This window comes from Falco peregrinus, chromosome 16 (genome assembly GCF_023634155.1).
Source record: "Falco peregrinus isolate bFalPer1 chromosome 16, bFalPer1.pri, whole genome shotgun sequence".
In the NCBI taxonomy this organism is placed as follows: domain Eukaryota; kingdom Metazoa; phylum Chordata; class Aves; order Falconiformes; family Falconidae; genus Falco; species Falco peregrinus.
In genome coordinates, this window is record NC_073736.1 from 2,102,529 (window position 1) to 2,124,969 (window position 22,441).

The window sequence follows — 22,441 nt, forward strand, 5'->3', positions numbered from 1 at the left end:
TCCTCTGTCCCCCGTACCTCCTGTGTTCCCTGTGTCCCCCATGTCCCTGATGTCCCCATATCTCCTGTGTCTCCCATGTCCCCCGTGTCCCCCTTGTACCTGGTGTCCCCACATCTCCTCTGTCCCCCCTGTCCCCCATACCTCCTGTGTCTCCCATGTCCCTGGTGTCCCCATGTCCCCCATGTCCTCCTGGCCAGAGCACATGGCCGTGTCCCCCCCTGTGCACCGGCTTGCTCACGGGCTCCATAGGGTGTGGCCGGGGGGGCTGTGTGGGGCTGGGGGCGCAGGGGACATGGGGGACAGGCTCACGCGTGGGGTGGGGGGTGGCTCGGGGGCACGGGGGGGAGCCGTGACCCCCGCCCCAGGCCCGGGAGGAGGGGCCGTTACCGGAGGGGGGGTCGGGGGTCGGTGTTACACCCCCGGACTGGCAGTGCCCGGGGCCGTTCCCGGTACAGTTCCCGGGGGGATGTGTTCCCGGTGCGGCTCCCGGGGGTGATGGCCGGTGCTGGTGCCGGGGATATGTTCCCAGTACGGTTCCCGGCCGTTACATTCCCGGTGCCAGTGCCGGGGGTGATGCCCGGTGCTGCTCCCGGGGGATACGTGCCCGGTGCCGTTCCCCGGGGTGATGCCCAGTGCCGGTGCCAGGGATACATTCCCCGTGCCGGGAATACCTTCCCGGTGCCGTTCCCGGGAGTTACGTTCCCGGTGCCGGTGCCAGGGATACGTTCCCGGGGGCGATGCCCGGTGGCGGCGATACGTTCCTGGTGCCGGTGCCAGGGATACGTTCCCGGTGCCATTCCCGGGGGTTCCGTTCCCAGTGCCGGCAATACGTTCTCGGTATCGCTCCCGGGGGCGATGCCTGGTGCCAGTGATACATTCCCGGTGCCGGGAATACGTTCTCGGGGGCGATGCCCGGTGCCGGTGCCAGGGATATGTTCCCGGTGCCGGGAATACGTTCCGGGTGCCGCTCCCGGTGGTGCCATTCCCGGTGCCGGGAATACGCTCCCGGTACTGTTCCGGCGGTGCCGTTGCCGGTGCCGGGAATACGCTCCTGGTGCCGTTCCCCGTGCCGGGGCGGGGCAGGTGGCGGCAGGTGCGCGCGCGGGGCCGGGCCGTTGGCGGGGGCGGGGCCGCGGGGCCGGTGCCCGCGCGGGGCCGAGCGTTACCGCCGCCGCTGCCGCTGCGCCATGACCGGTACCGGCACCGCGGCCCGGTGGGCGCTGCTGGCCTTGTCCCTGGCGGCCGCCCCGCCACCGGGCCGCACCAGGGAGCGGCTGCACGTCTGCAAGGAGGTACCGGCACCGGAACCGGGAGATGGGAGGGAGGGAGGGTGGAGAAGGCGCGGGGGGGTGGGTGTGTGTGTGTGTAACTGGCGACCGGTAACCGGCAACTGGCAGGTGAAACCGACGCCCGCAGCTCGGGGGAAGCGGGTCTGGGGCTGGTCCCTATGGGATAAGGAGGATGGGGGGCACCGGGGCACCGGGGATGGGGCTGGTCCCTGCGAGGGGTCCCTATAGTGGGGTGGGGGGAACTGGAGGATCCCCTGGGCGCCTGGGGAGGCGGCTTGTCCGTCCCCCCCAGGCCCCCAGGGGATCTCCCAGTCCCCAGGGGGTCCCTGGGGCCACCTCCACCTCCACATCTGCCTCCCCACGTCCCAAGCCCGAGGGACACTGGGATGTCCCCAAACCTTCCATGGGTGACAGCAGGACACGGCCACATCCCCATCCGCCACATGCCATTCCCAGCCTGGCACGCGGTGGCCCCGTAGCCAAGTGGGGACAAAGTGTCCGGCGAGGACAAACCGGGGGGGTCTGCCACTCACCAGGACTTGGTCGCCTTGGGGACAGCGGTGACGGGATGAGCCCTCCGCCACCTTTCCCTCAAATTTCCCTCCCGGGGGTCTGCACTCACCCGTCCGTGGGGTCCCGCCGCCCCCCCCCCCCCCCCCCCCCCCCCCCCCCGCGCCCCCGGCTCTCCCCGTCCTGCGGCTGCTTTTCATCTGGGCCAGTCATTTTTTTTTGTGCCATGATCCCATTTTTTTTTTCCTGTGTTCTGTGGCCCGGAGCTGGAAACAATAGACTGCGGCTGGCACCCGCCCCGGCAGGGATCGCTCCCACAGGTTGTGGCCCCTGGCCCTGTCCCCCACTGGGGACAGCCCCTGTCCCTGTCCTGGCCAGCACAGGGTGACAGTGGCAGCCTTGGGTCCCATCCCGTCCCCCTGCTGCAGAGCCGCCCTGGGGCTAAATTGGGTCAATTTATTTAGATTTTTCCAAAAATTTGAAGCTTTTATGAAAGGGAGTGATTAATGTTGCTCATCCCAGCTGCTCAGCTCCGTGCCGGAGGGGAAAAGTTTGGGAAGAGGAAAAAAACACCTTCTTCTTCCCAAGGGAATCCCTGGGGAGCAAGAGTGATACTGGGGGCTGGGGGCTGCTGAGCGCTGGGTGCCCCCGTGGGTGCCCCCGTCCTGCCAGTGACAGTGGGCACCCTCCAGGGTGTCCCTGTCCCAGGGCCGGGGGGGTTGGTGCTGCCGGTGCGCGGGCAGGGGGTGCTGCTGGCAGAGCTTTCGTGCCTCCCCGTCCCCCCTTTCCCCCCATCCTCGCCATTTCCAGCTGACGGGAACATCAAAGCCTTGTTTTCTCTCCAACCTGCCACGCTCCGCTGGGAGCACGAAGCCGCGGCGCCCGGCTCAGACGCCCCAGAGATGCTGCAGTGGAGGCGGTGGGGTGGGGGGCTGCGGCGTCGCTCCCTCGCCCCCCCCGGTACCCCACCATGCTGGCAGCACCTGCAGAGCTGCCGGACCTGGCCTTCGCCCTGGCTGGGAGATCAACCGTGCCGGCCTTGAGCCAGCACCGGCTTGGAGGCAGCTGGCGGCACGGGGGGGGTCATGGTGCCCCACTCCCCCCCCAGCCCTTCTCTGCCCCCCCGGTGCTCCCACCGTGGCTCCAGGCGTGACGGTGTAGCGGGGTTGTACCGAGGAGGCTGTTTAATGAGCCACAGGAGCCGCCACGCACGGGCCAGGCCATGGCAAACCATGCCGTGCCATGCTGTGCTGTGCCATGCAGTGCCATGCTGTGCCATGCCGTGCTGTGCCACGCCATGCCATGCTGTGCCTTACTGTGCCATGCTGCGCAGTGCCATGCTGTGCCATGCCGTGCTGTGCCACGCCGTGTTGTGCCATGCCATGCCATGCTGTGCCATACTTGCCGTACTGTGCCATGCTGCGCAGTGCCATGCTATGCCATGCCATGCCATGCTGTGCCATGCTGTGCTGTGCCACGCCATGCTGTGCCATGCCATGCCATGCTGTGCCATACTTGCCGTACTGTGCCATGCTGCGCAGTGCCATGCTGTGCCATGCCATGCTGTGCCATGCCACGCCATGCTGTGCCATGCCATGCCATGCTGTGCCATACTTGCCGTACTGTGCCATGCTGCGCAGTGCCATGCTGTGCCATGCCATGCCATGCTGTGCCATGCTGTGCTGTGCCACGCCATGTTGTGCCATGCCATGCCATGCTGTGCCATACTTGCCGTACTGTGCCATGCTGCGCAGTGCCATGCTGTGCCATGCTGTGCTGTGCCAGTGGCATCTGCTTGCCGGCACCAGGGGAGGCCGTGGTTCCAGCCCCCCCACGGAAAGGGTGGCAGCATCAGTCCCCATGCACCAGGGCTGCCACGTCCCGTGTGGGGGTCAGGGAGGTCCTGGGCACGTGTGCGTGGCCTGGGTGACCCCACAGCCCTCCCTGGGGTTTGGCATCCCGGGGGGAGGGGGATGTCTTGGGGGGGGGGGGACGTCATCCTATCTGAAGCCTCAGCCTCAGTGTCCCCCCAGCTAGGCATCTCTGTGCCCCCAGCATCTCCCCAGCCTGCACCGTCCCCGGTACCCCAGCACCCCCACCCTGAGCACCCCCACCCTGAGCACCCCCACCCTGAGCATCCCCTGCCCCAGCACCCCCACCCTAAGCACCCCCGCCCTGAGCACCCCCTGCCCTGAGCATCCCCTACCCCAGCACCCCCACCCTGAGCACCCCTTGCCACAGCACCCCCACCCTGAGTACCACCTGCCCCCACACCCTGAGCCCCCCCTGCCCTGAGCATCCCCTGCCCCAGCACCCCCTGCCCCAGCTCCCACCACCCTGAGCACCCCCTGCCCCAGCCCCCCCATCCTGAGCCCCCCCACCCTAAGCATCCTCTGCCCCAGCACCCCTATCCTGAGCACCCACTACCCTGAGCACCCCCTGCCCCAGCACCCCCAGCCTGACACCCCCCCAAAGCATCTTCTCTCGGGGCTGGGGCAGAGCAGCCTGGCTGAGCCGGGGGCCTGGGCACTGCGGGACATCACCACCGCTTAAAACAAAAATACCAGTGCAAGGGGTGGCCGGGCACATGCTGGTGGGGGGGGGCACCCTGTCGGGGAGGCAGCGTGGTGGGGGTCTCGGGGCCTCAGCTCTCCCTGTGTGTTTCTTCTTCCAGTCCGAGTACCACTACGAGTACACGGCGTGTGACAGCACGGGCTCGCGGTGGCGGGTGGCCGTGCCACACGTGCCGGGACTCTGCACTGGCCTGCCGGACCCTGTCAGGGGCACCGAGTGCTGTAAGGCTGGGGGGGGGGGGGAAGATGGGGGGGTCCTGGGGCGTGAGGAGGGCAGGGTGGGAAATGAGGGCGAGGGGGGGGAGCGGGGCAATGAGATGAAGCGCTGCTTGTCACCAGCTCCGTCGCAGCGCGATGCCTTCAAAGGCAGCGACGGGACCTGTGTGCGCGGCAGCAATGAGCGCTGTCAGCGCTGTCAGCTCCCACCGGGAAGGCCGGGATGTGGGAAGTGGGATGGAAATGGAAATGGAAATGGAATTCCCCCCCACCCGCCAAGCCCTGGGGAGTGCCGGGCTCTGAGCGCGCTTGAGCAGGGGGCTGCATCCCACCTGACCCTCGCTGGCCCAGGAGCAGGCGGGGAAGTGCCACGCTGTAGCCAAAAACCATAAATCAGGGGGGCTGCCTGGCTGCCGCGGGGATGCTCAGGATGGGGGATCCTCGTGGAAGCACGCCGACAAGTGGAGCTGGGGATGACAAGGCTGGAGCAGTGCTGGGGGCAGCGAGGGGCAGCCCTGACCCCCCCTCGCTGCATGTGGGCAGCTTTCTCCTGCAAGGCGGGCGAGTTCCTGGACATGAAGGCGCAGGCGTGCAAGCCCTGCGCCGAGGGCACCTACTCGCTGGGCACCGGCATCCGCTTCGACGAGTGGGACGAGGTGCCCCATGGCTTTGCCAACGTTGCCACCAACCTGGAGGTCGACGATGGCTTCGGTGACGCGGTGGAGAACTGCACAGCGTGAGTCACGTGCTGCCGCTGGCGCGGCTCCTCTGCGTTAGTGGGCAGGGGCTGGATGGAGCCCGGCTGCTCCCCCCGGGAAGATGCTCAGGGACTTGGCCACCCCGGCACAGCAGGGATGGGTGCAGTGCCCGGTGCAGCAGTGAGCAGGATGGGTGCTGTGACACCTCTGTGCATCAATAGCACCCCATTTCCCTGACACCCCATCCCCCACACTCCCTCCGTCACCCTTCCCTGGGAGGTGATACTGGCAGGGCGCTGTGGGGGACGCCCCCGGCCACACCAAGGGGACACCCCAGCAGCATCACCCCCACCCGCGGTGGCAGGGCCCATGTGCCACCCACATCAACCCTCCTCAGAGAGGGAGCACCCCATGGGGGTCCCCACAGCTCTGTCCACCATGTCTCTTTGGTCAGTGGTGGCAGCCACCGAGCCCTGGCACTGGCCGGTTGCACCAGCAGCCACCGAGCCCTGCTGCGGGCACCAGCAGCCACCGGGTTGCACCGGCAGCCACCGCCGCTGGCCGGTTGCACCGGCAGCCACCAGGTTGCACCGGCAGCCACCGAGCCCTGCCGCCGGCTGGTTGCACCGGCAGCCACCGAGCCCTGCCACCGGCCGGTTGCACCGGCAGCTGTTGAGCTGCCTCGTGCTGCAGCGTTTATGCAACTTGCAAATGTAACCTACTTCCAGCAGCGCTTTAATTATTCACTGCGTCCCCGGCGCGGCTGTGGCGCAGCAGGATCCAGCTCCTGCTCCCTGCAGCCCACCCGCCTCTCACCAGCGCGGCAGGGACGGGCTGGGGGGGAAAAAGCCCCCAGGGATATGGGTCCGGCCACCACACAGTGGCATGTCCCCAGTGCCCAGCTCTCCATCCTCGGGCCCTGGGGTACCAGGGTGTCCCCAAGCCCCTGTGGCCAGCACCTCCTCCCTGCTCCAGCTGCCTGGGCACCGTCACAGCTGGCCCCATCCCAGCTGCCACGGGGAGCTCGGACTGGTGACAGAGCCCACGCTGTGTGTCACCCACCCAGGTCGACGTGGGTGCCGCTGGGGGACTACGTGGCCTCCAACACGGACGAGTGCACGGCCACCCTCATGTACGCCGTCAACCTCAAGCAGTCGGGCACTGTCTCCTTTGAGTACATCTACCCCGACAGCAGCATTGTCTTCGAGTTCTTTGTAGGTGATGGGGTGGGAAGGGTGCAGGAATGGAGGGGGGGTCCCTGGGGACATGGCGGGGTCCCTGTCCTCATGCCAGCCCCGCAGGTGCAAAACGACCAGTGCCAGCCCATGGTGGAGGAGTCGCGCTGGATGCGGACAACAGAGAAGGGCTGGGAGTTTCACAGCGTGAGTGGGGGGGCAGGAGGTGACACAGGGTGGGGGAGGGCGGTGACACGGAGTGGGGAGGGGAGTGACACAGTAGGGGGCTCTTGGCGCATCCCCTGGGGTCCCTTGTCCCCCACTCTGGGGAAGTAGATGCTCCATGAGGATGTGGATGGGGTGGTGGGTGATGGCAGATGGGTTAGAGCCTCAGCTCCCCACCTATGGGTGCCACTCCCCTCCCCAGCAGTGGGACCAGCAGCCCCTCTCCCCCTGACCCCCCCATCCCCCCCCCCACCTTTTCCAGGTGGAGCTGAGCCATGGCAACAACGTGCTGTACTGGCGCACCACGGCTTTCTCTGTCTGGTCCAAGGTCCCCAAACCAGTGCTGGTGAGGAACATCGGCATCACAGGTAGGTGGGGGAGGGGAGGGGGTCCCACTACCTCCCCCCCCCATCCCCCATGGCTCCCACACTCTGAGCACCCTCCCACTGCCAGGGGTGGCTTATACCTCCGAGTGCTTCCCCTGCAAACCTGGCACCTACGCGCCCACCGCCGGCTCCTCCGCCTGCCAGCTCTGCCCCGCCGACACCTTTTCCAGCAAAGGGGCCACCGCCTGCCAGCCCTGCGAGCCCTCCGCCTACGCCGGTGAGAGGTGGCACCGGGGGTCCCTGTCCCCTGACCCAGAGGTGGCAGCCAGGTGTCCCCTGTCCCGTCACCCAGAGGTGGCACCGGGGGTCCCTGTCCCCTGACCCAGAGGTGGCAGCCAGGTGTCCCCTTTTCCCTGACCAGAGGTGGCAGCCAGGCGTCCCCTGTCCCCTCGCCCAGAGATGGCAGCCGGGTGTCCCCAGTCCCCTGACCCAGAGGTGGCAGCCAGGTGTCCCCTTTTCCCTGACCAGAGGTGGCAGCCAGGTCCCTTTGTGTCACCGTCCCCCTGTGGGGATGCCCCTGAGGAGGCGGGCGGTGATGTGATGGGCCATGAGGACCTGCCATCCCTTTGGGGGGCACACACGGCCATCTGGCTGGTGGCGTGGTGGTGGGGCATCCCACGGGGGACCGGGCTGGCTCAGCCGCTGTCCCCGCTGTGGTCGGCAGAGCCGGGCTCAGCATCCTGCAAAGCACGGCCGCCCTGCACTGACAAGGATTACTTCTACACCCACACCGCCTGCAATGCCCGCGGCGAGGTACGGCAGGGGGCACGGCGGGGGGCTGGCACCCGCTGTCCCTGTGTCCCCTCGCCCCATCTCAGCCCCTCGCTCCCCCCGGGCAGACCCAGCTGATGTTCAAGTGGGCAGAACCGAAGATCTGCAGCGAGGAGCTCCCGCAGGCGGCCAAGCTGCCCCCGTCGGGGGTGAAAACCCAGTGCCCCCCCTGCAACCCCGGCTTTGCCAAAAGCAACGGCAGCGCCTGCCAGCCCTGTCCCTACGGCTCCTACTCCAACGGCTCCGGTAGGGATGTCCCCGTTGTTGTCCCCAAGGGGGTGACCGGGGCACCCGGAGCTGCTGGGGGGGGAAGGTGAGTGCCACCCTGGTGCAGGGTTGTCCCCTCCTGTCCCCAGGCTGCATCAGCTGCCCGGCGGGCACCGAGCCGGTGCTGGGCTTGGAGTACAAGTGGTGGAACGTGTTGCCCCCCAACATGGAGACCACCGTCCTCAGCGGCATCAACTTTGAGTACAAAGGGATGGCAGGTAGCGCCGTGATGTTGTCCCGTCGGTGTCCCCTCCCGTGGGGCAGCTTGCGACTCGGCTGAGCTGTCACCGTGTCCTTGCAGGCTGGGAGGTGGCCGGGGACTACATCTACACGGCGGCGGGAGCCTCTGATAATGACTTCATGATCCTCACGCTGGTGGTCCCCGGCTTCAGGTTAGGGGGGGACCAGTGCCGCGGTGTCCCCAGGGAGGGGGGGATGTGGCCATGGGGTAGAGCCCAGCAGCATCCCCACGCTGTCCCCATGCCGTCCCCAGCCCTCCCAACCCAGTGCTGGAGGATGCGGAGAGCAAGGAGGTGGCCAGAATCACCTTCGTCTTCGAGACCGTCTGCAGCGTCAGCTGTGAGCTCTACTTCATGGTGGTGAGTGGGGGGCACACGGCGGGGGGGGGAATTGGGGGGCGACGGGGGGTTTGGAGGGGTCCCACCATTCCCCTGTCCCCACAGGGCATCAACTCCCGCACCAACACGCCGGTGGAGACGTGGACGGGCCCCAAGGGGAAGCAGTCCTACACCTACGTGGTGGAGAAAAACGCCACCATGAGCTTCACATGGGCTTTCCAGCGCACCCCCTACCACGAGGCGGTGAGGGGCAGGGGGTGACCCCCCCGGTGGGCTGCAGGTGCCGGGGGGGCGATGCTGACAGGTGCTCTCGGTTCCAGGGCCGGCGGTACACCAGTGACGTGGCCAAGCTCTATTCCATCAACGTTACCAACGTGCTGGGAGGGGTGGCATCCTTCTGCCGGCGCTGCGCCCCCGAGCCGGCCGGATCCTGTGCCCCGTGTCCCCCCGGGAGCGCTGTGGACCACGGCTCGGGCGCCTGCCGGCCCTGCCCAGCCGGCACCTACCTGCGGGGTCACCCCTCAGATGGGACCCCCGCCTGCCACCCCTGTGGCCCCGGCACCCACAGCAACCAGGTGCCTGTCCCTGCGTGTCCCCCAGGGTGGGGGTCTGTGGGGTGGGGAGGTGATATCCCCATGGGTGATGCCAGGCCCCCCCCGACCATCCCAGATGGGTGATGATGTGGGTGACACCAGCCCAGATGTCCCAGATGGGTGGCACCAGCCAGCTCCAGGAGGGTGACACCAGCCCCTCTGGCCAGACACTGTCTGGGTGATGCCAGTCCCCAGCTGTCCCTGGGGAGGTGACACTGTCACCCCTGGCCATCCCAGGTGGGTGAAAGGGTGGGTGACACCTCCAGCCCCCTGGCTGTCCCTGCTGGGTAATGCCAGCTCTCTGCTGTCCCCAAGGGCATGACCCCAGCTGTCCCTAGGGAGGTGACACTGGCACCCCTGGCTATTCTGGGTGGGTGATGGAGTGGGTGACACCACTCTCCCCAAGCTGTCCCTCCCGGGTGATGCCGATGCCAGCTCTCTGCTGTCCCCAGGAGCATGACCCCAGCTGTCCCCGATGGGTGACACTATCCGTCCCTGGCAGGGTGATGCCAGCCCCTGGCCACCCCTGACTGCCACCTCCTGCCCCCACAGCTCCGCTCCCTCTGCTATAACAACTGCAGCTTCTCCCTGGTGCTGCCAGGCCAGATCCTGCACTACGACTTCTCAGCGCTGGCCGCCAGCATGGCCTTTGCCAGCGGCCCCAGCTTCACCGCCAAGGGCCTCAAGTACTTCCACCACTTCAACATCAGCCTCTGCGGCCACCAGGTGAGTCTGGGGCACCCACAGCGCTGCACCCCTCACCCACAGCACCCACAGCACCGCGCACCTGCCTGCTGGTGGGGGGACGGGGTGGGTGCCTCCCCCCAGCCCTGGGAAGGGGGGTGGTGCATGCACACGGTGGTGAGAACATGTGTGTGCATGCACATGTAGTGCAAACACACGTGTGTGCAAGTATATGTAGTGCAAACGCATGGGTGTGCATGCACGTGTAGTGCAAACTCATGCGCATGTGCAGTTGTGCAAGCACGGGCAGTCATGCAAGCGTGCAAACCCATGCACATTGTGGTGCAAATGCATTGCGTGCATTGGTGCAAACACAGGTGTACATGCAGTCATACGGAAGCACATGCACGTGTGCACTGTTGTGCAACCACGTGTGGTCATGCAAACATGCAGATAGATGCAGCTGGGCAAAGGCAGGTGTACACATATACATGCATGCGTGCACAGCCATGCAAACACACATGAATATGTGCACACAGTCATGCAAATGCATGCACACACTCGTGCAAACCCACATGCACACTCATGCAAACACATGCACACAGGGACACAGCCCTGCACATATGCATCTCCACACAGTCGTACAAACACTCAGGCACACGTGCACACCCGTGCAAACACACACAAATGCTCATGCAAACACACATGAACACGTGCACACAGTCATGCAAGTGCATGTGCACACTCATGCAAACACACATGCACACTTGTGCAAACACATGCACACGGACACACAGCCCTGCACACATGCAACTCTACAGAGTTGTACAAACAAGTTGTACAAACACTCAGGCATGTGCAAACACACAAATGCTCATGCAAACACACATGCACACCCGCAGTCCCACGCGTGCACCTGGCTGTGCACACCCAGGTGCACACCCAAAGGTGCACCATTGCAGACACGCACACATGTGAACACGCGTGTGCCATGGCCGCCTGGTGTCACCCCCCCTCACTTGGCAGGGCAGGAAGATGGCCTCCTGCACGGACAACGTGACGGACGTGCGGCTGCCGGCGGGTGAGGGGGACCCTGCCCGGGTGGTGAGGTCACACGTCTGCCAGGCCATCCTGGTGCCCCCCGACGTCATGGGCTACAAGACAGCTGTGTCCTCGCAGCCCGTCAGCCTGGCCGACCGCATCGTGGGTGAGCTGGGGTGCCCTGGCTGCCCCCCGCAGCAGCCCCCCCCCGTTCTTTGACCCTCATCCTCACCGTGTGTCCCCCGTGGGACCCCGGTGCCACTGGGACCCCCGCTCCTGCCCTGCTCTCGCCGCAGGTGTCACCGCTGGCTCTGCGCTGGATGGCATCACCTCCCCCCCTGAGCACTTCCCCCCCGGCCACCCCGACCTGCCCGACATTGTCTTCTTCTACAGGTGAGGGTGGGTGGCTGGGGAGGGCACGCAGGGACCCCACTGTGTCCCCCCCTGTCCCCCAGCTGAGCCTCCGTGTCCCCTCAGGTCCAATGACGTGACACAGCCCTGCAGCGGGGGCCGTGCCACCGCCATCCGCCTGCGCTGCGACCCACTGCGCCCTGGCACCGGCACCCTGGCCGTGCCCAGGTAGGGGGGCTGGGGTGGCACTGGGGGTGGGGGGGACATCATCACCCCCCCCCCCCAGGGTGACCCCGCCATCACCTACCCACCCGGGGTGTGGGGTGCAACCCTTGGGTGCTTTGCGTGTGTCCCCATGTCCCCCACCTTGGGTTGTCATCACTGGCCGAGCCCCCCCCTCATTTTCTCTACCGCCCAGCAAATGTCCCGAGGGCACCTGCGACGGCTGCACCTTCCACTTTCTGTGGGTGACGGGCGAGGGCTGCCCCCGCTGCTCCGCCAGCCACTACCGCCCCATCGTCGGCGCCTGCCTCGGTGGCATCCAGGTACGAGCGTGCCAGCGGGCACGAGGCCACGGGGATGGGCTGGGGGTCCCCCGCACCACTGAGCCCCCCCATTCCCTTCCCCCCCGCCCCAGAGAACCACGTACGTGTGGCGGGAGCCCCGGCTGTGCCATGGCGGGCAGAGCTTGCCGGCGCAGAAGGTGAGGGGCTGCCGGAGCGTGAATTTTTGGCTGAAGGTTGGGATCTCCGCCGGCACCTGCGCCGCCATCCTGCTGGCCGCCCTCGCCGCCTACTTCTGGAAGAAGAACCAAAAGTGAGCGATGCCACCGGGGATTTGGGGACACGGGGACCATCATCACCATGGTGGTGGTGGAGGGGGTTGATGCCACCACGTTCTGTCCCCAGGCTGGAGTATAAATACTCCAAGCTGGTGATGAACGCAGCGGCCAAGGAGAGCGAGCTGCCGGCACCGGACAGCTGTGCCATCATGGAGGGGGAGGACGCCGAGGATGACCTGGTCTTTGCCACCAAGAAGTCGCTTTTTGGCAAAATCAAGTCCCTCACGTCCAAGGTAAGGAGCAGAGGCACAACCCCAGAGTAGACACCAGAGAAACCACGCTGGAGGGGGGGGGGCGTGTGGCTGCTCCGTGCCTCAGTTTCCCCACGCTGGGGGGGGGCTGGGGGGCGCGGCGGGGCTCAGCCCGCTGACGCCGGGGCTCGCTGCAGAGGATGCCGGATGGTTTCGACTCCGTCCCGTTGAAGACGTCATCCGGCAGCACCGCCATGGAGCTGTGACAGGGCGGGGGGGCCACCTGCGCCCACCCCCCACCCCCCAACGTGGCCTTAGGCACCCGCTTCGGACCGGAGCTTCATTACGGCTTTTGTACGTCCCCCCCTCGTGTCCCCCCCCGCCGCGCGCCAAAAAATGCCAAATACAGGTGTGGGGTTTGTACAAGGGCTGTGTCCCCCGCGCCGCCCCGGCTGGGCACCGATGGGGGGGGGGGGGGCGTGTGGTGTGTGCATGGTGTGTGTGTGTGCACGGGGTGTGTGTGTGCACGGTGTGTGTGTGTGCACGGTGTGTGTGCACAACACCTCGGGTGTGTGCACAATGTGTGCATGACGTGTGGTGTGTGTGCACAGTGTGTGTTGTGTGTACACGGCAGGTGGTGTGCGTGCACGGTGTGTGTGCACGGCGTGTGGTGTGTGTGCACGGCAGGTGGTGTGTGCACAACGTGTGGTGTGCATGTATGGTGTGTGTGCATGACATGTGGTGTGTGCGGGGCGTGTGGTGTGTGTGCACAGCAGGGGGTGTGTGCACAACGTGTGGTGTGCATGTATGGTGTGTGTGCATGACATGTGGTGTGTGCGGGGCGTGTGGTGTGTGTGCACAGCAGGGGGTGTGTGCACAACGTGTGGTGTGTGCATGGTGTGTCGTGTGTGGGGCATGTGGTGTGTGTGCAGGGCAGGTGGCAGGTGGTGTGTCCACAACGTGTGGTGTCTGTGCATGGTGTGGTGTGTGCATGGCAGGTGGCATGTGCGCACGGCGTGTGGAGTGTGTGTGATGTGTGTGCACAGCGTGTGTGTCCATGGCGTGTGGTGTGTGTGCACAGCACGTGGTGTGTGCACGGCAGGGGGTGTGTGTGGGGCATGTGGTGTGTGGTGTGTGTGCAAATGGGTGGTGTGTGTGCACGGTGTGTGTGCACGGCGGGTGATGTGTGTGCATGGTGTGTGTGCATGGCGGGTGATGTGTGTGCATATTGTGTGTGCACGGCAGTGCGAGTGCTTGTGCACAGGGTGGCCTTGCACACATGGGTGCGCAGGGTGGGAGTGCGTGTACACACGTGTGTGTGTGTGCACATGGGGGTGTTCACACGCCTGGGGGGTGCGTGTGGAAAATGGTCACATGCACACATGTGTGTGAGCTCCAGCCGTGGCATGGCTGCTCCTGTGCTGCTGTCACGCTCGGGGGGCCGAGGTGGTGCCTGGTGGACTGTGGCCGTGCCGTGCAATGCCGGGCCACGCCATGTGGTGCTGTGCCATGTGGTGCCATGCCAGGCCATGCCAGGCCATGCCAAGTGATACCATGCCAGGCAATGTCGTGCCGTGCCATGTCATGCCAGGCTGTGCAATGCCAAGTGATGCCTTGCCAGGCCATTCTGTGCCGTGCCGAGTGATGCCATGCCACGTCGTGCCAAGCGATGCCATGCCATGCCATGCCGTGCCAGGCCAGGCCAAGTGATGCCATGCCAGGCCATGCCGTGCTGTGCCAAGTGATGCTGTGCCATGTTGTGCCACGCGATGCTGTGCCGTGCCATGCCATGCCAGGCAAGGTGTGCCACAGCCTGGCTTCTCCCTGCTGGGGCTCACTTCGCTGCCAGCACAAAATGACCAATTTGGGTGATTCTGCCCCAAAGCGGGTGCCGGCAGCTCCCACCCAGCATTTCCCACCACCGCTGGGCAGGGTTGGCTCCGGGGGTCCCCTGCAGCCTGGCTTCCAAAGCCCCCTGCCCCTGCAGGTGCTGGGGTCCCCTGGCACGGGATGGGGGCCAGTGCCAGCCCCCAGGATCCCCCGGCCCTTTTTAGATGGTTTTCCACGTTTTCTAGGCGGTGCCAGGGGATCCGCATGTCCTGGCAGCGCAATAAAGATGGATCTTTTCAAGTCCCACCTGGCCCCTCCATCTCAGAGGGACAGGGACAGGGTCCCCGCATGGGTGGGGGCACGCAGCACCCCTCCAGGAGCCCCCCCGGGGGCCAGACAGTGGGGTCTGCCTCCCAGTCTGGGGATGATGGTGGAGGCAAATGTTGGGGTGCCAAGAGGTGGTATGGGGTGCTGTGGGGAGCTGTGGGGTGCCGTGGGGTGCTGTGGGGTGGTATGGGGTGCCATGGGAGGCTATGGGGAGCTGTGGGGTGCCATGGGGTGCTGTGGGGTGGTAGGAGGTGCCATGGGATGCTATGGGGAGCTGTGGGGTGCCATGGGGTGCTGTGGGGTGCCTTGGGGTGCCGTGGGATACTATGGGGAGCCATGGGGTGGCATGGGGTGCTGTAGGGTGCCATGGGGTGCTATAGGGTACCATGGGATACTATGGGGAGTCGTGGGGTGCCGTGGCTGTGCCGTGGGGTGCTGCAGGGGGCTGCGAGGGAACCCCCCCAGGGACCCCTGGGGATGCCGGTGGGTGCGGGAGGGGCGGAGGCCACCAGCACAGCGGGGGCGGCTGGGGGAAGCCGGGGACACGCAGGGGTGCCCGAGCAGACACGCAGCGTCCCCCGGGACCACCGGGACCATAGGCCCCCCCTCGCTGCGCCGCCCCGCCGCCCCGCCAGGGGGCGCTGCCCCCCCCGCTCCCTCCCCCAGGCGCCCCCTGGCGGGCGCCGCCGCCGCTCTGCGCACGCGTGGCCCCGCGCATGCGCGCTGGGAGCCGCCGCCGCCGGGGTGACAGGAGCCGCCGCCATCATGGTGCTGGACCTGGACCTGTTCCGCGCCGACAAGGGCGGGGACCCCGCCATGGTGCGGGACATGCAGCGCAAACGCTTCAAGGACCCGGCGCTGGTGGACGCGCTGGTGCGGGCCGACGGCGCCTGGCGGAGGTGTACGTGGGGCGAGGGCCGGGCCGGGGCTGGCACCCCCCGGGCGGGGGGGCTGTGGGGACCTGGCACCCCCCGGGCTGGGGGACCCCCAGGAGGGCCCGTCACCCGCCCAGCGGGACCGTCTGTCCCCGGCTGGGCTTGTCCCCTCTCCCAGGCCCGCGGGGTGGGGGGCCCCTCCCAGCACCCGCGGCCTGGTGGCCTGTCCCCAGCGGGTGCCCCCCCCGTGTCCCCTCCCCCGGGCTGGGGGATCCCCCCGGGGTCCCTGCCCCCCGCCCCCCACCAGGGCTGGGAGCCCCAGCTTGATCCCCAAACCCCCTCGCTAAGGTGGGGTGAGCTGTGGGGGATCCCTCCCACGCCAGCCCCGGGGGATCTCCCTGGGGGATCTTCCCCTCTGGGGCTGGGGGATGCAGTGGGTGGATCCCTGCAGGGGCCTGTCCCCGGGTGGATCCCCCTCACCCCCTTCCCCAGGGCTGGGGAGAGGTTCTCCTGCTGGATCCCCCCTTCCATCCTCCCCAGCTGTGAGGGCAGATCCCTGGTGATGGCCCCCCTTGGCCCACATATGGATCCCCACCAGTGATCCAGCCCCACCAGTGATTCCCAGGGATCCACTCCCTACGCCAGCCGCACTGCTGCAGGATCCAGCCGGGCAGGCGAGGGGTCCCACACGGTGCCACCCCGGCGTGCTGGGATCACCCCATGCCTGGGCGCTCGGAGGGGGAAGGAGCCCCCTGGGTGGGGGGTCGGGCAGCGGGGGCGGCCCCCGGGCCTGGGTTTGGGTGCCTGGGTGCCGGGAGGGTGTGCTGGGGGGCGAGGAGGGATGGGTGCCCCGCAGTCCCGCAGTTCCCAGGGTGTCCCGGGAACTCGTCCCGGGATGAAACAGGCGGCTTGGAACAGCCTTTGGATGCCGCTGCCTTGATGTGACCGAACCTGGCGCTGCTTCCTCGCTCCTTGCCCCGGCCCTGCCGGCACCACCGCCTTAACTTTATCCGAGGGCCTTTCATCCCGCAGGACCAGCCAGCTTCCCAGGCCGGGGGGGGCTGTGCCCCAGCCCCCTCCCCGTGGTGCTGCACAGGGGCGCGCTGGTGCGTAACCACGAGGCGCAGGGCTGGCAGGACGCGCTGGGCTGGCAGGACGCGCTGGCGAGCACCGGCTGATGCAATCCTGCCTCTGCAGGTGCTGGTGCCGTGGGGTCCATGGGAGGCTGCCAGGGTCCTGTTTGCCGTGCCCTGTTCCCTGGCTCTTAATTAACCCTTTGTGTTTCCATCACCCCCGTGGGTCTGATCCTGCCTGTAGATGGGGATGTCGCCCTGCTGGGGTGACAGCGCCCTGACATTGGTGTGGCTCTGATTTGGGCGGCTCTGCCAGGAGGAGACGGCTGTGTCCTGGGCTCTGCCCCTCTCACCCCTGCTGTCACCAAGGGGGACCTCCCCGGTTCCCTCCTCAGATCTCATCGCTGTGGCCCCAGAGCCCTGGCTCCACGCAGCCCTCAGCACCCCGCAGCAGCCTAGCGTGAGGGTCCTGGTGGGACCGTGGCCCAGCGTGGCACCACTCTGGGTGTTTGAAATGACACCCCTTCGTGGGAGCCCTCTGCTCCCCGCCTCTCTGCTGTGTGTCGTGGCTGCCCCACACCATGCTGTCACACCGTCAAACCCTCCACGGTCCTTCCGCGTGTTTACCCAGGGCCGGTGGTGATGGGCATCCCTGGAGCTGCTGTCCCCAATTCTGCTCCTCCCACCTGAGACTTTGCGGCCCCTCTCGGTGCCAGACAGGGACCCCAGCCCCACTCCTGCTCTCATGGCTGGCTGACAGCTCTCTCCCCTCTGCTTTCTAGGCAGGTTTCGTGCCGATAACTTGAACAAACTGAAGAACTTGTGCAGCAAAACAATTGGAGACAAGATGAAGGTGAGGCACGAAGGCAGACGGTCCTGGTAGCGATTCACTGGTGGGATGTTACTGGTGACATCTCCCCCAGGTCTCTGCTCTCCAGGCCTCTCCCTCACATCGTTAAGGAATGTTTTTACCCTGGAGCTTTATTCTTTAACCCTGCTGGGGTTTTTTTTCACTCTTGCTGCAGAAAAAAGAGCCAGTGGGCACAGACGAGTCTGTACCAGAGAACGTGCAAAACCTCGACGAGCTCACAGCCGACATCCTGGGGGTGAGTCTGACCCTGTCTCCTCCCGCTGTGCTGCTGGTCTACCCAGTTTGTCCAGAACTTCACCTGTAATTGCCTGAGTTGGTGGGGTGAGGTGCCAAAGCCCAGCACCAGGCAAGGGGGCACTGCCTGAACCCCCTGCCAGGAGGATCCTTATTTCCCCCAGTCCCGGTGCCAGCAATAACCAGCTCTTGCCCAGTGTCCTTCATCTAAAGACCGTTTCAGCCTCGGTCCATGGCAGCTCACCAGCCCAGGGCCCATCCTCCTGCGCTTCCCTGGGGGTTTTAGCAGCCTCAGTCATTACGTGTCCTTTGCAAGTCCCTTCCTCCCTGCCTGTTCCCCTTCCCAGTTCATTAACTGCAATGTTTAATGAGCCTGGCGCTGGCCAGCTTTTGCTGCCATGGGAGCTGACTGCTCCCTCTCATCTCTGCCGGGCGCTGTGTGATGCTGTAGCTCACCCAGGCCCCAGGCCCTTTCAGAGCCTGACTTAGGTCAGTCCTTGGTCCCCTTGGGCTGTTGTTTGATGTGTTTAGTCCATGGTTTTGCTCCGTGTCAGCTAGGCGAGGGTCCATCATTAAGCATGCGTGGCTGCCAGCCCCCTCTCCCCAGTAGTTTCTTCCTTTCCCCACCTCACCCGGGTCCCTGCGCAGGCTTTGCAGGTGTCCCAGATAAAGAAAGTCCGTCTCCTCATTGACGAAGCCATCCTCAAATGCGATGCTGAGCGTGTGAGGCTGGAGGCAGAACGTTTCGAGAGCCTCCGGGAGATCGGGAACCTCCTCCACCCCTCGGTGCCCATAAGCAACGATGAGGTAGGGAAAAGAGTGCACTCGGGGCCGGCTGTGCCGGTTCATCAAAGCCAGACAACTGCCGGCAAGCGGGGGGCTCGCTGCAGGGAGGTCCCCCCAACCCAAGATCAGCGGGCGGGTGAATGAAATCTGCATGACAAGACAGTGTTTCCTGCCGGGAGCAGACAAAGAGCAGCTCAGACAACGCTGGACACAGCCATTGTTGGGGGAATACATGGGAAACTCGCTTCTAGCCGGGGGGCTGGGATCTCCCTCCGCTGCCTTCATTCATCCAGCAGGAATATTTTGCAGGGGGAACACAATTGGGCTGGGCCAGCTGCCAAGTGGCTGCATAATAAGCAACTAGTCGAGATCAGGACTGGGGTGCCAGGCTCTGTAGTCTGGGATCCAAAACTGGGCCCAGTGCAATGCAGAGACTGGTGTTGCCGCAGTCCTGGGAGCTGAGGTGATGGGCTTCCCCTCCTCCTCTCTTGTTCTTTCTACAGGACGTGGACAACAAGGTGGAGCGGGTCTGGGGTGACTGCAGCTGCAGGAAGAAGTATTCCCACGTGGACCTGGTGGTGATGGTGGATGGTTACGAGGGAGAGAAGGGGGCCATTGTCGCGGGCAGCCGGGGCTACTTCCTAAAGGTGAGAGCCCAGACCCCCATGGGGGGCGGCAGTGATCGGAGCCAGAGGGAGAGCTGAGGGGAACAAGGGGCGCACGGGGGTCGTGGCATCTCCTCCCCTGGGCCGAGCTCGCTGGGGGCCTCCGCGGCGCCGTGAGCTCGCGCTGAGCTGGCTCATTGCGTGAGATGGACTCTGGCCTTGGTGGTGCCGCCGCTGTGGCTGGGGCAGCCTCGGGATCCAGCTCCGGCGTGTCTCCAGTCTGAGGGTGATGCTGAGCCGGCCGGAGCAGCCTGAAGCTGGTGTGGGCTCCGCATGCTCCCAGACCCGCTGGGCAAGAAGGGGTGGCACAGTGGGGTGTGTGCCTGACAGTTGCTTCCCTCGTCCCCCAGGGTCCCCTGGTGTTCCTGGAGCAGGCCCTGATCCAGTACGCCCTGCAGAGCCTCCGCGCCAAGGGCTACACTCCCGTCTACACCCCCTTCTTCATGCGGAAGGAGGTGATGCAGGAGGTGGCCCAGCTCAGCCAGTTTGACGAGGAGCTCTACAAGGTGAGCGGCTCGACGCCCGCCAGGTCTCTGTGTCTCACTGCCTGGCACCCGCCATCCCCTGCGGGCACCAGCTTCCCGACGGAGCCACCACCACGCAGCTTCCCCCGCAGGGAGCGGGGTGGCTGGGGTCCCCTCTGCCCCGGCAGGGCCGTGCCAGCAGCTCCCTTCTGCTCCGTATCTCCTGGGTCCATCTTCAGGGCTGACACGGTTGTCATGGCAATGCGGTGACAGGGAGGTGGCTGGTCCCCAGCCCTGCTGGCAGGAGGCCATCGGGGCCTTTGAAGGAGGCCAGACAGGCAACAAACGGCAGCTGCTCCCTTTCCCCCGCCGTCCTGTCCCCGCTCCCGAGCGCCGGCCCTGGAAAGCCTGGCTGCCTGTCCGTGTGCAGGCAGGGAGAGCAGCTGCCTGCGCATCTGCCAGGGAGCGTCGGTCCCCGGAGGCGCGGGAGCAGCTGGGTAAGGGGGACGGTGGCTCTTGTTCCCCCCAGGTGATCGGCAAAGGCAGCGAGAAAGCTGACGACAGTTCCATCGACGAGAAGTACCTGATCGCCACCTCGGAGCAGCCCATTGCCGCCCTGCACCGCGACGAGTGGCTGAAGCCGGAGGATCTGCCCATCAAGTACGCGGGGCTGTCGACCTGCTTCCGTCAGGAGGTGGGCTCGCACGGCCGCGACACCCGCGGCATCTTCCGTGTCCACCAGTTCGAGAAGGTGAGCGGAGCAGGGCGGCATTCCCATTGGGAACGTGGGGCTGTGGCCGGGGCCGGCGCCAGCGCGGGGTTCTGTTCTCTTTGCAGATCGAGCAGTTCGTCTACGCCTCGCCCCACGACAACAAGTCGTGGGAGATGTTTGAGGAGATGATAGCCACGGCGGAGGAGTTCTACCAGTCCCTGGGCATCCCCTACCACATTGTCAACATCGTCTCGGGTAGGGGCAGGGGCTTCCTCGCCGCGTGGCACCAAGGCCACCTCTCTGAGCCGTGGTGGCCCAGGAGACCAGCCACCTCTGCCAGCGCCTCGGGTGTCACCATGGCCCTGACCCACTTCCCAGCTCGGCTTTCTCTGTCCCTGGCTCACCTTCCCGTGGTGTCTGTCCCCAGGCCTGGCGAGGGGGAGGAGGCGCCTCAGCCCCGGGACGTGGAGGAAGGAGACGAGCTTTTCTGCAGAGACCCTCTGCTTTGCTCTGGGTTCACTGGGACTGGGTGTGGGCACCCCGCCATGCCGGGACTGTCCCCACTGTCCCTTCCAGGGGGACGGTTTGAGTGTCCCAACTCCTCTTGGGAACTCCCCCAGGAAAATGATCCCATTTAAACACTCCCTCCCAGCCTCCCCGCTGCAGAGCAGGAATCCCACGTCCCTGTGACAAAGCCGTCACAGCACTGCTGAAGTCACCTTGGAGGCTTCACGCCTTCAGCCCATGCTGCCATCCCCTGGGACGGGTGTGTCTGTGGGGGGAGCGGGAGCCCCCCCTGCTCAGCACCGCTCCCCTCTCTCTCAGGCTCCCTCAACCATGCTGCCAGTAAGAAGCTGGACCTGGAGGCCTGGTTCCCTGGTTCTGGCGCTTTCCGCGAGCTTGTGTCCTGCTCCAACTGCACTGACTACCAGGCACGCCGCCTGCGCATCCGCTACGGGCAGACCAAGAAGATGATGGACAAGGTGAGGCCGAGCTGCTGGGGTGGGGGTTTAGGGGGGGTGTTCTCTGCTCACCCCCTCCTCACCTTTGTCATACCGTGGCCCCACTGGCCGTGTCCCTGCCGCAGGTGGAGTTCGTGCACATGCTGAACGCCACGATGTGTGCCACCACCCGCACCATCTGCGCCATCCTGGAGAACTACCAGACGGAGGAGGGCGTCCGCATCCCGGAGAAGCTCCAAGACTTCATGCCCCCAGGTAACACCCAGCACCCTGCCCTGCCTTCCCCACCCAGCCTGGCTCCCGGGGGGGCCCCCCAACACCTCCCTCCCACCAGGCTTGGGGGGGTGATGCGTGGTGCCTGCTCTCCCCCCTGCACAGACCTCCGGGAGCTGATCCCCTTCGTGAAGGCGGCGCCCATCGAGCAGGAGCTCTCCAAGAAGCAAAAGAAGCAGCAGGAGGGGGGCAAGAAGAAGCCGGCGGGGGGAAGCGAGCGGGCGCTGGAGGAGCAGATGCAGAACATGGGGGTCAACAGTGCCTGAGGGCTGCGGTCCCCCCCCCCAGCCCCCGAGATCTTCAGGGCCTCCTGAACCATCACCGAGCCTTCATCGCCGGCTGTGCCCGCGCCCATCACCCTCGCTTCGGGGCCGTCTGTGGCAGGAGCTGCCGCTCACCGCCTGGCCCCCCCGTGGCTCGGAGCACCGCGCTCCCGCGGCCGAAGGACTGACGCTATGGGGGCTGTGGCCCCCCCGGCCCCCCCGCGGCGTGGGGATCCCCCGTGCCCCTTCCCCAGGGATGGAAAACATCTCCCCCCCCTTGAGCCAATAAAGCCAAGTACTGCTGAGCTGCATGTCTGGAGGGGCGGGCAGGGGGGAGGGGGGGCTCCAGCCCGGGAGGGGGGCGGGGGGGGGCCCTGGCCGCGTTTCCCCCGTGTGTCCCCCCCCCCCCCCCCCCGCCGGCCCCGCACAATGCCCCAGACAAAGGCCGCGCTGGCCCCAGCCCATTTGTAATTCAAAGCGGGGCCGGGGCCCCCCACGCCTCGGCCCAGCTGCCAGCCCGGGCCCCCACCTGGGAATGGGGGAGGGGGGGTGCCTGCCTCTCGCGTCCGCCCGCCCCCCCAGCCTGCGCGTGGGAACCCACGGCGGCACCCATGGGTGCTGGGGCGGCCGGCGGGGCCCCCGGGCAGCGCCCCGGTGAGCCGGTCGGGCCGGCCCGCGCCCCGCTCCCCTTTGAAGGGCGCCGGGGCTGGCGGCCAG

General features: G+C 66.3%; 2 protein-coding genes across 2 annotated transcripts; both read left to right on the forward strand.

Annotated features, from left to right (window-relative positions):
- Nucleotides 1-1,120: 1,120 nt before the first annotated feature.
- On the forward strand, nt 1,121-12,763 carry ELAPOR1 (endosome-lysosome associated apoptosis and autophagy regulator 1). Its single transcript, XM_055819697.1, has 22 exons — nt 1,121-1,292; nt 4,474-4,594; nt 5,132-5,324; nt 6,353-6,500; nt 6,588-6,668; nt 6,949-7,054; nt 7,140-7,289; nt 7,737-7,825; nt 7,912-8,089; nt 8,200-8,328; nt 8,412-8,502; nt 8,604-8,709; nt 8,794-8,931; nt 9,009-9,263; nt 9,834-10,007; nt 10,992-11,172; nt 11,303-11,399; nt 11,484-11,585; nt 11,776-11,902; nt 11,995-12,173; nt 12,266-12,431; nt 12,587-12,763. The coding sequence occupies exons 1-22, from the start codon at nt 1,188-1,190 to the stop codon at nt 12,653-12,655; spliced, it is 2,985 nt and encodes a 994-aa protein (XP_055675672.1). The 5' UTR covers nt 1,121-1,187; the 3' UTR covers nt 12,656-12,763.
- A 2,486-nt stretch (nt 12,764-15,249) lies between these two features.
- SARS1 (seryl-tRNA synthetase 1) lies at nt 15,250-22,029 on the forward strand. Its single transcript, XM_055819710.1, has 11 exons — nt 15,250-15,447; nt 17,277-17,347; nt 17,520-17,600; nt 18,248-18,406; nt 18,889-19,032; nt 19,401-19,556; nt 20,044-20,265; nt 20,352-20,481; nt 21,052-21,209; nt 21,314-21,443; nt 21,567-22,029. The coding sequence occupies exons 1-11, from the start codon at nt 15,312-15,314 to the stop codon at nt 21,725-21,727; spliced, it is 1,548 nt and encodes a 515-aa protein (XP_055675685.1). The 5' UTR covers nt 15,250-15,311; the 3' UTR covers nt 21,728-22,029.
- The last annotated feature ends 412 nt before the right edge of the window (nt 22,030-22,441 follow it).